This window comes from Sinocyclocheilus grahami, unplaced genomic scaffold (genome assembly GCF_001515645.1).
Source record: "Sinocyclocheilus grahami isolate Dianchi unplaced genomic scaffold, SAMN03320097.WGS_v1.1 scaffold5.1, whole genome shotgun sequence".
In the NCBI taxonomy this organism is placed as follows: Eukaryota; Metazoa; Chordata; class Actinopteri; order Cypriniformes; family Cyprinidae; genus Sinocyclocheilus; species Sinocyclocheilus grahami.
In genome coordinates, this window is record NW_015505184.1 from 6,505,366 (window position 1) to 6,521,737 (window position 16,372).

Below are 16,372 nucleotides of genomic sequence, written 5' to 3' on the forward strand. Positions count from 1 at the left end.
GTGTAGTTAAACAATATTAAAAGATTAAATGTTGTTTTAAATAATTGAGTTAATCTTGGGGCCCAATTTCATTTGGAAGTTTGCTGAGGCCACCTAATGAACCCAGTTTAAACCACTGCTGTAGACTCTCGTTTATCATTTCATTTTAATACATTCTAAAGACACTCATGTCAGAAATATGTTCGCATTGAAGAGCGATACTGGCACAGCTAAACGGAATCTTCCGTCACCATATGTTAGACAGTATCATACGCAAAGTGATGCAAATCCTGAAGCAGGAGCGCACATCGCAGCGCCCCCTGTGGCCGCTCAGCGGTAGCGCCGCGTGCCTTGCGAGTCTTTTGTGTGTGAACATTGGCAAAGCGCTCGCTTCTCTCCATAGAGCAGTTACACTGAGCCACAGCTGCACCAAGAAGATACACATCTCTACTCACAGCAGTCAACACAGACTCACCAGATGCTCTTGTTCTCTCCAAACCTGAGCGCTTGTTTCCGCGGTATCTCTCTATTGTAAGACAACTGAGGTAGAGGTTCATATAAAAGTTTTTGCGAAAACCGCGGAACGGATGTGAGGCTATTTCAGTCTTCACTTTGCACATTCTTCTCTTATTTGCGTTGCGATTTCTGAGTAAGCGAGGAACACGATTTCTAGTGGAAAGGCAATAGGGACCGGTTGATGTTTTTACTGAAATGGACGTGAGATTTTACCCACAACCTCCACCACCATCAGCAACAGATCCTTCCCGACTGGGACAGTCACACTATTCGGACTCTCTGTATTGCAATAAGGTAAAGCTTCATTTTATGATGCATGATCTTTTATGATGTGGATCTTCATGAACGTGTTTTGTTTGAGTTTCGGTTGGCTGAACTTGAATGAAGACTGTTGAGGACTTGTCCAAAGTTTACACTTCACTGTCACAGAGATTCGGAGAAGGTCGGAGCGATGGAGCGCGATACCACAAATGTATTCAAACCGGGTGACTTTGCTTATTATGTTTATTTTTCACCTCACTATAAATGTTTATATGTTTACCTCAAACGCACACATAAGCGTTTTCACGTGCCTTTTACGTCGCGAACTTAAAAACGCTGTTTCGGGTTGTCATAGAAACCGCGCGCGGATTGTAAATAATATGCAAATGATAATAAAACGCACTATTTAAGTTGGTAACAAAAAGTAGCGCGCTCTTACTTAAATACACCTGCTCTTCATCACAGCCCCAAACTCATGGACATCAACAAACTGTCCTTTGCACAACACGCGCAAACAACAAATAGTGTATGTAGTGTGTATGTTTATAATGCGGTTAACATCATATTTATGTTTTATACTTTATACCTACGGCATTAATTTATCCTCCAAGTCCCTGAGGAACAACAGAGATGTTGTGGGGTTTGTATTCCTCTATTTCTCCTAATGATGGTGCTGTTACTGTGTGTGTGCAGTGCATGTGCGCAGGATAAAGAGAGATGGGGAAGAGAGCGGGAGTGTGTGTGTGTGTGTGTGTGTGTGTGTGTGAATGAGGAGGGGGTAGGGTTACTGTGGGGTGATATTGTGGGGGTTGGGGTTGTATTATTCCTTTCAATGCTTCTTGATTCACTGCCATAGGTCTCATATCCATGTCTAAGTGCAGTCACATACACAGTGAAATGTTTTATGGATGAATCACATTTTTAGTGACAGACTAAAGAAAAATCCTTGAAAGCACAATTTCATTGCATTGTTTCAGTGATTCATTTGATAGATGTAATTTTGATGTACAGCAGTAAATTGTTAATATCTTTGCTGAGTTTATAAAACCAGAGAGGAGAGACAAGAGGTTGGCGGGGGTAGGGAGGAAAGGAAGAGGGAGGGAAGGAGGGGAAGGACTTTCAGATATAATCTATATAGTGTAATTTTACTGCAGAGGCAAGTCAACTCCACTCGAGTTTTTTCATTTTAGCAATTCAGAAAGGGGGAGGGGGGGGGGTTGGAGTTGGAGGAGTGAGAATGAGAGAGATGGGGGGTGGGGTGGTGGGGGTACACAGCAGAGCAAACAAGTGAGATTGTGACAGTGGTGTGTGGTATCTACAGAACAAATAGACAGAAATTGATGGTATGTGGCTAAACGGGGGTCACGCTGCCAGTGGGACTGATTCAGTCTGTGCACGAAGCCCCCCATCTGATTACCTTCCTCCCTACCTGCTCTCCTCAGATCCCAGAAGACTGCGGCCCGCACTCTTTCTGTTTGATGTGGACAGATAGATATAAAAACAAGCACTGTATCTTTATTCATACACTATGGATTTTAGTTCCGAGCCTCGGAGACATGTGCTGGTTTAAAAGCGTTCAGTTGCAGTCCACTTTGTTGTGGATTTTCTGCAGTTCAGCAAAAAGTGTAAATGCAGGAAAGTCTGTGTTTGTCTAGCACGATGATTTTTGTGCCGTGAAAGGTACATGTTTCGAGTCTGAAGTTATTGCTGCGAGGAGAAAAAAAACGGAGCAACTTTGAACACACTAATGCTCTACACTTCCTGCGCCATACAGTTTGGTTCTTATCGCCCTGTGCTTATCGTTCTACCTCCTCTGGCATTTTTGTCACAAGACACTTGGCCGGTTTGCTAAGAAAGTGTTTGGCAAGCAAATAAATGCAAAAGCAATTAAATTTGAATTTGAAGACCCCGTAGAGGACTCTTTGAATCCGAATCTACACCTCAGATGTGTGCTTTAATACGCGAGCTCTGCTGTTAAGGAAGTCAAGAGTGGTCTTGAGGGGTACTCTAGAGAGAGAGAGAGTGTGGCATCATGGGTAGGATTGGATTACAGTCTGTTTGGGATTATGAAAACCGGCAAAGATGCTGCCCCTGACCATTAATGGCCAACAAAACTACTCCACTGAAGCCGACCTATATCAAAGTCAATGATTTATTTCATGCCTAATGACTTTCAGCTGGTGCTCAAGTCGCTGCTTTAATGGAGTTTGCAGGCTCAAAGTTATTACAGCCAATGAGATAATACAAGCAAGCTGTTAACACTACGCATGACTCATTGTCTTGTAAGTCCGTTGTTGATGTGGTTTTAAGGAGTGGTGAGAGCTTGTATGTTCCCAAATTTTACAGGTTTTGCTTGTTTACAGTCTACAATCTTGTGTGCTGCCAAGTCTTAGGATAGAAGAAGTCTGATCTAATTAATTGGGTATTGTACCTACAAGGTTTGAATAATGTTTACAGTGTAGAAAACAGTTGTGAATGAAATACGTTCTACAAAAAAAAAAATACTATTTCAGTTTTACTACTTTAAAGTTTCATTGTTAGTTGTCATTTCTTTTTTCAAAGAAAATTCTACACTATTTTTTTTCAGTGTATGAAATAATTTAGCTGATACAAGAGAATTGAATTGCCTGTGCATTTAAAGCAACAGCAAATAATAGAGTTGGTGAGCAGAACAGGCCTATGCATTTTTATTGACATACATTTTTAATACCCAGCGAACATATGCCTTTAGTGCATATGCCATTCTGTCTCAAGACAGATACCAGTAAACATTTGTCAGTGGAAAACCTGCAAAATTAAATTCAGGTTCTTTTGATTACAATTATGGGCAAGAGTCTCCTGAATCTTCTGTCTGTGGTTTTGATATCTTTGTAAAAATGTTAATACATTCCTGCTCTTAAGGAGATTACATTAAAAACGGATGAGAAATTAGATATCTCAAATATGTATTGCTGTCATGGGCCATGCTCTGTAATATAAAGTCTGCTGTGTGTGTGTCTAGCCACAGGCATTTTCAATTAAGTAGAAATTACTGAGATCTTTGGTGGTCCAGGATGTCGACCCTGACATAATACACTGTCTTTTGTGTTTGTTAGTCAAGAGCAGTACTCAAACCCCACTCTAAAACTGACTAGCCCCCCCCAAAGTCCTTCTCTACAACTCCAGCTGCAATGATCATTACACGCATGTGCATTTTAAACAAAGGAGCTAATGGACTTATCATCTGAGCACTGAAAGTAGAAGCTGATTTTGTCTGAGCTTGCACTGGTAATCTCTGTTTACCAGGTCACTGCTTCTCAGAAAGAGTGATGTGATGACAGGGTGAGACTGAGTGGGCATTTCATCCGTGCCCCCCTCCAGCCTCAGCCTTTAGAGCACTGATCAAACCACACTCCTAAATGTGAGAGGAAATCAATGCATGCAGCTGTCTGTTTGTATTTGATGTTGTATCGTTCACGTGATATCATAATGGTAAGTGGTTTGGTGTACAAAAATCTGAAATGTTTATTGTTCTTGGCTCAAACTGAAGTATATAATCCACAAATCATGTTACCAGGATGGTATTTGTGTTAATGTCAGTGTGCACTTTTTCTATATATTAGTATTTACTTAAGCTTGTTATTTTAAAAACTAAACTAGGTTGGTATGAACGTTATATGAGTTAATTAAATACACAGTTTCTACTGTTACCTGGCAACCACAGCTACTTTAAAATGTACAGATTTTTAACCATTAGAGACAGAACTATTAGATATGTTTGGTAAACTGTCATAAAATGAACTTAGCATGAAAAGTAGCTTTAAACACATCAAACTCTGTATTCCCCCACTGAAAGTCTGTAATTTATCTTTATTTATTTATTTGTCAGAGAAAAACAGATAAACAAAATGAAAGGACCAATATTTATTGTAAGAGTGCTATACGAAGCATTTGTAAATTTGTGTTAAACACATTTAAATTTTTATTTTCTGTGTTATACTTTAAGAATTCCTTTTGCTTTTAGTACAATGACAATATAAATGCCTTTTTTATTTTTAATATCGCATTTCAAACTACATCAAATGTATAGCTGCCTATGGGGTTCTAAAACAAAACCTGGGGTCTTTGGCATTAAAAAGTTTGAAAACCTATGGTTTGTTTGTTTATGTTGCAGGCTTTTTCTTACACTTTTTTTTTCTTATTTAATGTAGTTACAGGCTTGTGTAGCCCTCGTCAGTTCATCACAGTGAGGTGTACAGTGAATAAAAGAGCACTGGCACTGGATCGTTACTCTGTATCTGGAAAAAATGAAAGGACCAATATTTATTGTAAGAGTGCTATACGAAGCATTTGTAAATTTGTGTTAAACACATTTCAATTTTTATTTTCTGTGTTATACTTTAAGAATTCCTTTTGCTTTTAGTACAATGACAATATAAATGCCTTTTTTATTTTTAATATCGCATTTCAAACTACATCAAATATATAGCTGCCTATGGGGTTCCAAAACAAAACCTGGGGTCTTTGGCATTAAAAAGTTTGAAAACCTATGGTTTGTTTGTTTATGTTGCAGGCTTTTTCTTACACTTTTTTTTCTTATTTAATGTAGTTACAGGCTTGTGTAGCCCTCGTCAGTTCATCACAGTGAGGTGTACAGTGAATAAAAGAGCACTGGCACTGGATCGTTACTCTGTATCTGGAAAGAAAAAGAGTAATCAGCACACCTCTAGTCCAGAATGATTGCCGGTCATGATCTCCAAGCCCACAGAAGTGTTGTTAATTATGCTGGAAGAATGATTATTGTTGTCACTGCTCGTTCCACAGACCCAGAGGGCCAAACCTGCAAAACAGATTCGAGGAAAATAATGTGGTATCTGCAATCTGCCTAGGTGGTTTGGGAAATCAATCAGTGATGCATTTAAATGCGAAAATGACAAAGAAAGATCTACATAAGTGGAGTATGCTGTAAAGAAGCTAAAAGAGCTTGTCATAGTCAGTGAGAAGAGACCTGTGCTGAAGTGCTAATGCGTCACTTTGTGTGTGGGCATAAAAAGAGGGAATTTTGCTTGCTTGGTATGTTCCATTTTTGTCTTTGTCACTGTGGAAAATGCAAGGCCTTTTGATGCCTGGTCCTCTGTTCTCCTGCCATCAGGAAGGACACGTTGCGAGTAGCGAGATCGCTGTCCTGTGACAAGTGTGAGATCATTTTTCAGCGGCAATAGAACAGGTGGGCCCCACACCTTTCTCCTCTGGAACATAATCATCAAAATGGACTCCACGCTCTGAAGCTTATCATTAGCTGTAATCAAAACCTATAAGCACAAAAAGTAGAGTGGTGTGCAAAACATCAATACTGCACTAATCGTGATGTCGGTTTAGCGTGATGTGAGCATTCTGATGACTTGGTTTACGTTATTAAAAAGCATTGATGAACACAACGGTTCATATATTTGGAATCAGTATGATTTTTTTGGAAGATATATTTTGTTCAATAGAATCCTGGAGATAATGTCATGTTTTCCACAAAAATATTAAGCAACATAACTGTTTAACATTGATGATAATAAGAAATGTTTCTTGAGCAGCAAATCAGCATATTAGAATGATTTCTGGAGGATCATGTGACACTGATGACTGGAGTAATGGCTGCTGAAAATTCAGCTTTGCCATCACAGGAAAACAAATACATATATTAAAATGGAAAATAATTAAATTGTCTTATTTTCACTGTATTTTTTATCAAATAAATGCAGCCTTGGGGAGCATTAAAGACTCCATTCAAAACCACAAAAATATCTTACCAACCTCAAATATTTTGAATGGCAATGTATCTAATAGGAACATTTTGAAACAAATTCATAACAAATATGGAGTCTTTCATTTGCTCACTATAATGTGAAATATATAGTTTTGTAAATTAGAATAAACTGTGAAAAGAAATTTAACAGTGCTTTAACAGAATTTTTTTAATTGAAAACATTCTTCATTGAATTGAGAATGGCTTTTAAATTAAGTAAAATTCTTGAATTTTAACCAGTGTTAATTTTGACAGCAAATTTTGATTTAGTTTTAGTCAATGGTCTTTTGACTAAAATGCCATTTAGTTTTAGTCAAATTTTAGTAATCTGAATTGTTTTTAGTTTTAGTCTAGTTTTAGTCAACTAAATATCATAAGATTTTAGTCGACTAAATCTACAGTAAATTTAGTTGACTAAAATCGAATGGGTTTAGTTACAGTGCATTTATTAAGCATTTCTCTAAAATGTCTAAACTCATTATATAGGTTTGATATTAAGGTTTTATCATGATAGACACCGATTTAACTGTGGTGACACACAACATGCCTTTATGTTAAAATTAATTGAAACCACTTCTCATAAAGAACAAGAACATGGTCTTCTTTTTAATGAAATACCAATGGTTATATAGGCTAATTATGCATTCTTTATAGCAACTTGTTTACCGTATTCTTCATTCTTTCAAGCATATTTATTTCTATAAATAAATTTAGATGAATCTTTAGGGCTATTAAAGTTTTTCAGTCAAGAGCAGTGCATGATTTTCTGTCTTTCTGTTGTTGCTTGATTAACATCAATGACTCGGACAATAACAAGTAAATTAGGCTGTTGTCCCTTTAAAACCGAATGCACAGCTGCAATGGATGCAATGTACTGATACACGTTCTCCCTACTGTTTACGTTCACTTAAGACATAATCAACTGTGTTTACGTGAATACTCATCAAAACGGACAATTCTACATAATTTTGTGTGTAATTATCCATTCATGCTACGCGAAAGAGTACTCGCGCGCTGTGAGACACGCTTCCTGTGTGCGAATGCTTCGGTGTCTACGCTCAGAAAACCGGACCGAAATTAGTTCTCTCTTGCGTCGTCAGATTTATTCATATGTCTGCTCTTCTCTTACTCCCACATATTGACATTTTTTAACATTTTATGAGACGTGCAGCAAGTGTATTAGCTTATGTCCCGCATATGTACGCATCTAACCTCCGAACCACGCAGCAGATTCGTTCTGAATGAATCTCTTCCCAAATCGTCCCTCCCTAACATTTTCGTCTCGTTTTTATTCGTTGACGAAAATGTCAATAAATATTAGTCATAGTTTTTGTGATTCAAAAAGAGTTTTAGTTCGTTATTGTCTCGTTGTCATCAGTGAAAAAAATGCCGTTGATGAGAATTATGACAAAAATTATTCGTCAACGAAATTAACACTGATTTGAACTGAATATGAATTGACATAGCCAGCAGCTATTTTCATTTGAAAGTAAGGAAGTAAAATTCAAATAAAAGAAAACAAATAACTGTAATCTTTAACTAGACAAGCCAGATTTGTCAAGACAGGATTTGATTATTGACTTTGATTATTGACTAGGTAGGTAGGTAGGCAGGTAGGTGGGTAGATAGATAGATAGATAGATAGATAGATAGATAGATAGATAGATAGATAGATAGATAATCTATTCCTGTTTAGGACATTTCCTAAAAAGTTGGCTTTATGGCTTTATGTGTATACTGTACTTGAAAGTCTTTTAAACATTTTCTCTACATGCAAAATTTAAGAGCAAGAAAAAAAAGATGTTTTCAACAAACATCCCTTTTATTTTTTATTTTTTTTTGTCCTTACTGCGAGCAGCTGTGTTTGAGGTCGAAATCGACTCAAAATAACAGACTTAAAGTTATAATTGCACGCTTGACTTTCAGAGAAACTCCCCTCAGTGCTTATTCATGGTCTGGTGAAAAGCTTTGAAGCAAGCCATTTACCCAAGTTATTATTTGAGGGGTTGAGGCTGATCGATGTTCCATATTTTGGGTGTTTACACATTCAGGCTTTTAGAGGACACACTCAGCCAACTCAACTCAACTCATGAGCCTAAAATTAGGCATGAAAATATGCGTTACTCTGACTGCGGCGCACAAGAGAGCAATTAATTTTAGCGCGACAAGTGTGTATGCCGTTCATAAGCAAAAGAGAAGGTAATTCAAAGAGACCTAAACCTTATCAGGACAGCTACAAGTGAAATGGAAATGAAAGGCGGTGGACAGAGAAAACAAGGAGCTAATTTCAACAGGAAACCAGCAGAAAGTCATACTCAATTTTGTTTTGTATTAGTCATACCTTCTTTGTGGTTTCCCGCTGAAAGGATAGAAAATGGAGTCAAAAATGTTTCCAAACCCATTTGTTTTATAGAAACACTTTGAAAAGTTTTGCGGTTTGGGGCTTAGCATTAGATTAGTTGGGATATGAGAGTCTGCCTTTAAAACAGCCTTTCATCCACTACCATTATTTTAAACACTAAACATTAAAATGTGAGCTTTAAAGTCATTTAAAACATTCATTTCCGCATAGCTTCCAATTGAAACAGCGTCTTGCGGTCCTGATTTAGTCAAATATGATTCTCACTGCACAAGACGAAAGGCGCAGTATATTAAAATCTGTCCGGAAGGGCAAGTTTTCTAGCCTGTTCTGGATAAGAGTGCAAATGAGTCTGTCATCACAAATATTTCACCTGATCTATAAAACAATTCATGAATGTTCGAAGCCCCTGGGCATTCGGTTTCATGCCTTCCCTGTTCGTGTAAATGCAAATCAGTATTACACAGATGTTATGTGTGTTTTAAAAGATGGAAATAGTTCCTTTGTCATTTTAATAACAAGATTTTTTTTTCAACCTTACAATTCGAACGGTCGAGGCTTATAAAGTCGAACCGCAAAATCATCCCTGTTTCAGTACCTCTGAGTCTGATAGCGTTGGACACTTTGTGTTTTTGCTCTCTGCAAACAAGGCACTGAAGAGAGAGAGATAAAGAGAGAGTGAGAGAGATATGCACACACACACATTCAAATATATGACCCCAGTGTAAATGAGGAACAGCTGCACCATTGTAATTAAACATGGGCAAAGAAAACTACACAAACAAATGAACCTCACAGCCGTAGGTCCTGAGGCACATTAAGGGGAGAGAGAGAGAGAGAGAGTGGAAGAGAGAGAGAGAGTCACAAAGCTTCCTACAGGTGGTTAAAACACAAAATTGCTTCTTGGAAGACAAATGAAGCACCCTTTAAATTTGTCAGATAGGAAGTTAATGCTTTTAGTGCAGTTAACGGAGATCAGGCAACCACACTCACATTTGACACATTTCACTGGGTGGAAACTCATGGAGCTCAGCTGTAGTGAGATTAAGCCAAATATTATTTTAAAACATTATCACACTAATATGATGTTTTAATGAACATTATGCAAGAAAAAATAGCAATCAAAGCATTTACACTTAGTTGTAAATTGCGTTGTTTGTAGTTTACTGATTATTAAATATAAATGAGATTAAAGAGATAGGTTTCCAAAAACAATATGTTTTTAATTATTTTCTCATATTGTTCCAAATACGTACGCAGTTTATTTTTTTTCCAGTGGAAATTTTCCAGGACCACATCTGTCAAGTTTGAAAAAGGGAAAAAACATCATAAAAGCACCGTAAAAGTAATTTTTATGACTTGTTTGATATATATGTCTTTTGAACCCATACACTAAATTTCTGTAAGAAACAGACCAGAATCAAAGTTATATAACACATATCATATGGACTAGTTTTATGAAAGTCGATTTTTTTTTTTGACTGAAAAAATATCAGTTTGAAACAACATGAGGAGGGGAAAACAATGACAGGATTTTCCTTTTTTGGTGAATTGTCCTTTTAAGTAAAAAATAAGTATCTATTGTACTTTAAAATGACTTGAAATTACTTTTGCCTTCATTATGGTTGTGATTGTAATGCAGCAAGTATGAATATCATATCATCAAGGTATTTTTAGTCTTTGTACCCTCATAAAGTCCATGTGTAGCATCACTCTATTTAATTAATATCAAGGAAACTTCAAAGTAAATTTGCAGCTCAGGTTCTCCCGCAATCAATACGGTAATATGATAGAGATATTTTTGTCCTCTTAGCAAATAGTTAGAGAGATAACTTCCAAGGCACCATTATCCAAGTATAAGAGAAGAATGAGACATAAAGGAAGGTTTTGTTCTCAGGTTTAGTCCTTAATCAATAGTTTTATGTAAAAAAAAAAACGACAACAGTGACGAGCTGCAGTCGCGCGGCTAATAGCAATGCGGGCGCTAGGCACATCTGAGGATGCCATGGAGACCCATGTGATGCTGATCAGACTGAAACTCATTAGCCAGGCCAGATTTGTGCGAATGTTCAGGATGCCGAAATCTTGCGCCGAACGGACCTGGTGGATGCTTGTCATGGCAACAGCATGTATCAATAAAGCAATCTTTATTCCCTGACAGGGAACGAGACCTGCATTCTAATGGAGGGGCTGTTATTGCGTCGTAGGCATAAACGCTGCAGTCCAACTAGCTTTAGCTAACCCATACGTTTAGCTGCTAATGTATCAAAGCAGACAAGCGGCTTTGATGATTGACACATAATGGGATGTTTGTGCCCGGTAGTGTCCGAGCTTGTTTTTCCGTGTATGTTTTTAGCAGCGGCTCATTGGTCAGGCCGCATTAATTCCTATGTGTTTTCCTAGCAGGAGAGGTAATGAACAGGAAGTGATTGTGGTCATGCGTCCAGATAAGAGAGCTTGTGTCCCAGCATCCCTGATGCTTATCACCCACCACACCAGGGCGGCAGCTGCGGAGGAAGTTCATAGCGCCATAGCAACAGCCCAAGAGAGGAGAATTCACTCTGAAGCTTACAAAAAATGTCTCTGGTTCAGCTCTGCACAAAACAGGGCTGTGAAATCACTCGTTTGAAACATTTTCACTCATAGTTAGATGCTGTATTAAATGGGTATTTCTGATTTTAAATTCTGAATTCATGTTCAAAGCTTGTTGTAAAATAACTGTAAATGACTGCCAGATTAGGATATATATTAATGTGGCAAGTTAGTATAGTGAAATATATTGCTTGGCAGAAAAATAGTTTATGATTAGCAATAATAAATCTCATTCTTGAGCATTGATGTCTTGTATTATATTGACGTTGCCACTGTTTCATTAAAACAACACTGTAGAAAATTAGTGACATATAATATACCAATATTCAAACAAGCTTAATTGATTATATGTATTTTAATAACAGTAAATTTGGTGGGGTTTTTTATAGAATAGCACCCAAAAATGGTATTTACATCTTTAATTAATTTAATGTATTATGTATCACTCAATTGCTCAAGCCACTGATAATAGTGCTAGGAATGACAATAATAATTACAATATTGATTAATATTTAATATATTATATGAATATAAATTAATGTTATCGATGTCAATTACAATAATAATTTATATTCAATTAATATATTATAAATATCAATATATTATTATTATTATTACTGATTGATAACAATAATTTATATTCAAAAGATATTACATTTCAATCTATTATTAGTATTTGTACTATTGCTACTACTCATAATGACAATACTGATTAATATTTAATATATGAATATACATTATTGTTATTAATGTCAATTATAATAATAATTTATATTAAAATAATATATTATAAATAGCAATCTTTTATTATTATTGACATTGATTATAATAATAATAGGAATTAATATTCAAATAATATATTAAATAACAATCTGTTGTTGTTATTATTATTATTATTTTTATTAGGTGGTGGTGTTAAAAACGGAAATGAAACAATAATTAGGATGCTTTATTTCATTAGGATATATTGGTCAATCTCTACCGGTCAGTCCCAGTAAAATCGCTGTAACACGCATTTCTTTTGTGACTTATTGCTTTATTGACAAACACACACACACAGAATACAATAGTGCAGTGGTGTGAATTCAAAGCCTGAGTCACAGATTGAATGGAACAAATGTGGAGGGGATGCTTGGGATTTTTTCCCCTATGTATGTCCAGTGCTGATAGCATTCCCGTTCTCTGGTGTCGTGTCGCTGTAATAGGCCGAGCAGCGCTGGCGATGTGAAGCACTGCTGTGCTGTTGGCTGAAGCTGAGCTGAGGATGAGAACACAGTGGCCCATTGTACTGTGTTCAGATATAGAGCCTGATGTGTGAGTTCGGTCGGCTCCTGCTGGGAGCTTTTGTCAAGCGGAGTAGCCCGCTCAAAGGTGTCGCCTTTTCCCCCTAAATACGTACGTTTCTGTGGGAGATTCGGGGAGGGGCCTGTCGTAAAGAACATGGCCCTTTTGATTTGCTATCAGTGCCCACAACGAGCCGCACGTCACCCCTCTGTCAACATGGTGTCAGGTTAAATGATGGATTAGCAGATTGATTTTCCCGGATATTCCACTTAATTGTCTTTGGTGTTTTGCAAATTAGCAGGAAAATGACTGAACACGACTCTCTTTGTGGCTTTCCGTGTTTTCACCAGATGGCAAGAGCTCTGCTATTGATTACAACTGTAAGGTAGACTTAAATTAATGTAAACAGCAGAGTTCATTAAATTTTCATTTACTAGCTCTTGCAGTTGATAAAAATAGCTGGTTAATTGTGCCCAAATGCACAGAGTTACCTTCTCCATGTCAATCAGGTGTGACGAGGGCACTTCCTAATTTAAAAGAAGGCAGATTCATATTTTAATAAGCCACTGTGTGTGGCATTCAGCCATGAGGTAAGAAAAAAATGACCCAACATCTGAATTAATCGCGTTGGAGGTTAAATTCAATTTCACGTAATGGGAATTGGCACAGTTTTTTTTACCCGCACAATAGCTGAAATTGCAGCCCTTTCAGCTGGCTGCTGGCAGCCGTCCACCCAGATCATCCTGGCTCCTGCTTCTTGTTGTCTCTTTTTTCCCCCTCTGTATAAAGATACAGGCAGAAAAATGTTAATCCTTTCAGTGCGTCGCACCTGTTGACATTTTTGGGGTCTATCGGTTTTGCGATTAGCGTGTTTTAGTGTAGCTTACCTCCCTGCAACAAGGACGGCCAGAGAGTTCTGGAGTGGGGGTGGGGGTTGTGTCCATTTTCCTGATGCACCAGGACAAATTCTTTGAGTCTGTTGAGAGTGATTAGATTTCTCAAGGGTCCTTGTCTCAGAAACACTACCCTACATAAATTACTCATGCTCTTCTCTCATGGGCTCAGGGACCGGCTGCCAGCGCTGGAACACATCAGCCATTTGCCTGTGCAAATGTTGATGTGTTGAATTCAACAATAAAAAATTAGAAATATGACACATTTTAAGGTAGTACTAATAATATACTGCATATACTGTATGTAGTGGCCACAAACAAGATTTGGACACTTGAGTCACAATTAAAAATTAAGTTAAATAATGTTTATTTAGCAACCTCTTTTGAACTTTCTATTCATCAAACAATCCTAAAGTATCACGGTTACCACAAAAAGATGAATCAGTAAAGAGTTTTCAACATTGATAAAAATAATAAATGTTTCTTGAGCAGCAAATCATATTAGAATGATTTTTGAAGGATCATGTAACAGAAGACTGGAGTAATGATGCTGAAAATTCTGCTTTGCATCACAGGAATAAATTATAATTTATAAATATATTATAATGGAAATTTTCAAAAACATTTAAAACATTTATTTTGACCCCAAATCTTTGAATGGTAGTGTGTATATAGGCCCCCCAAAATATTTAGACAGGTAAAAATGTTTACAAGTATTTGCATTATAAACAAAATATCACAACAAGTGGCTTTTAATTTAACTAAATAAACAATAAATATATTGTTTAAAATTACAAAAAAAAGTCTTGTGAAACTCTGTGGAACATGTGTATTGTTAACATAATGAATTAGAGCCTGGTTTGATATTTTGTATCTAATTCAGTGAACATTTTAAAAGTTTGATCTACATGATCAATTATGCATATATATTCTCAATATAGTGATGAAGAAGTTGCGCTACAACACTGTGAATGTGTTGTGTTATGCTCTGTGCTGGTAACAGTGGTCTCATGTGGTTGTTTGTAAGGGGTCACCATGTCATGCGGAAGGTTTCATGTCTACAACTAGCTGTTCTGTGGTTGAAGTGCATTGTGGGACATTGGTGTAGACATATGTCGGACTGCATCCCAGACACCAAAAGTAGCACACACTCACACACACACACCCCACTCCTGTTGAGATAATAATAACGTGACCTACCTTTCAGCTGCAAACATCCTCAAGTGAGCAGATACACTTAAACACGCTCCCACACGAGTTAAACACCGTTGACCCCGCACAGCTGCACAAAAATATGCACCATTTTTCAAAATACAGAAACGAAACAGACACAGAAGACAAACAAGGAGAATAAATCTTGTCTTTGGGCTTTCGGTGCTGGAAAACACTTGTTCAAACAGCCTTATCAAACCAAATTTTCCCCTCAACCAATCGTAAAATAAAGCAATTAAGTGGTCATGTCACCATCTATTGGTCTCCAGTGAAATATGCCTTCATTTACCTCCATCGGGATTCCTGAGGCAGTAAATTATGATACACTGTAATTTTGTCTCACTCTGAAAGGATATTTAACAAGCCACTGGCTGCTCACTCTGAAACGTAATCATTTTTATCCCCCATCCCTCGTCTTTTTTCAGGTCAGCTCTGTTTTAGATGAGATTCAGTCAGTGTTGAAGCATATCTAAGGACTCGGTTAGGGGAATCAGACATTAAAGTTCGCTAATGGTTTAATTTAAGCTAATTGCGCCGACACCAGTGACCAAAAACCACGAGCCGCAGGAACTGATAAAGCGCTTCACGCCAACAATACGGCCAGGAGAAAAGGAGAAAAGCAATATGTCATCATTCATGAATCATTAAACCAATGAAGTCAAAATGTTTCCCTGAAGCTCTGCTGTCTCTTTACAGACAGGACTGTGACGGGAGAGCTGCGGCATCGCGTTATTCCCCCTAACACAAATTGCCATTCTTCGCATATCTAAGTCGGCCCATTGTGAAAATAATTGTAACATAGGAGGCTGGTTTAGTTCTAAGCGTGGGGCTTTCACCAATCAACTGATAGAAATGAATACGTGCATTACGTCGCGATGTATTCGGAAATAAATCGGCACGACGGCTTGGAGGCAAAGCACAGGGGGAAAAGCCCAACATGGTTTCTCGGCTCGACATGGAATCGTACCAATTCAATAAGAGCCAGGCAGTGATTTATACTTCATCCTCATCTCTGGGCCTAATATCAGAGTGCCTCTATAGGTAGTCATGAAAGTCACTCTAGCTCACTGTAATAAATTACAGTGGTGGAACACGAATGAAGACGGTTTCAGTTCAGCTTCAGGCTCTCAGAAAATTGCCATTTTGAGGAGGGGGGGTGGAAAAAGAAATCACTTTGTACCGTAATGCAGTACAGACAAAGGTTATTCATCAGAGGAATGATTTGAAGTCAAAGATGACTGCCACTCTTGATATTGAATGCTAGGGAGCAAAGAGAGAAACACTCCCCCCTTGTCTCTCTCTCTCTCTCCCTTTGCCTCTATTTCTCTCCATGACGACCCTGACCCACTTTTGTTGCTGCTTATTATTCAGGCTACGGTTTATCCACGGAAAGAATGTGTGTAATTTGGCTTGACAACAAACCCCTGCGTGTTCCTCTCCGAGAAGTGGTTGCTATCGACAGCGGCTCGTATCTAGTAATTTTTTATTTCTTTATTTTAA

At 37.6% G+C, this 16,372-nt stretch overlaps 1 protein-coding gene across 4 annotated transcripts in view; it reads left to right on the forward strand.

Annotated features, from left to right (window-relative positions):
- Window positions 1–373: 373 nt before the first annotated feature.
- The window catches only part of LOC107585594 (thymocyte selection-associated high mobility group box protein TOX-like), a 58,558-nt gene continuing 42,559 nt past the window's right edge, over window positions 374–16,372 (forward strand). For all 4 annotated transcript variants that reach the window (XM_016272684.1, XM_016272691.1, XM_016272698.1 and 1 more), the window contains exon 1: window positions 374–789. In XM_016272684.1, coding sequence (XP_016128170.1) covers window positions 691–789 — 99 coding nt within the window. In that variant the 5' untranslated portion in view covers window positions 374–690. The remainder of the gene's footprint in view (window positions 790–16,372) is intronic.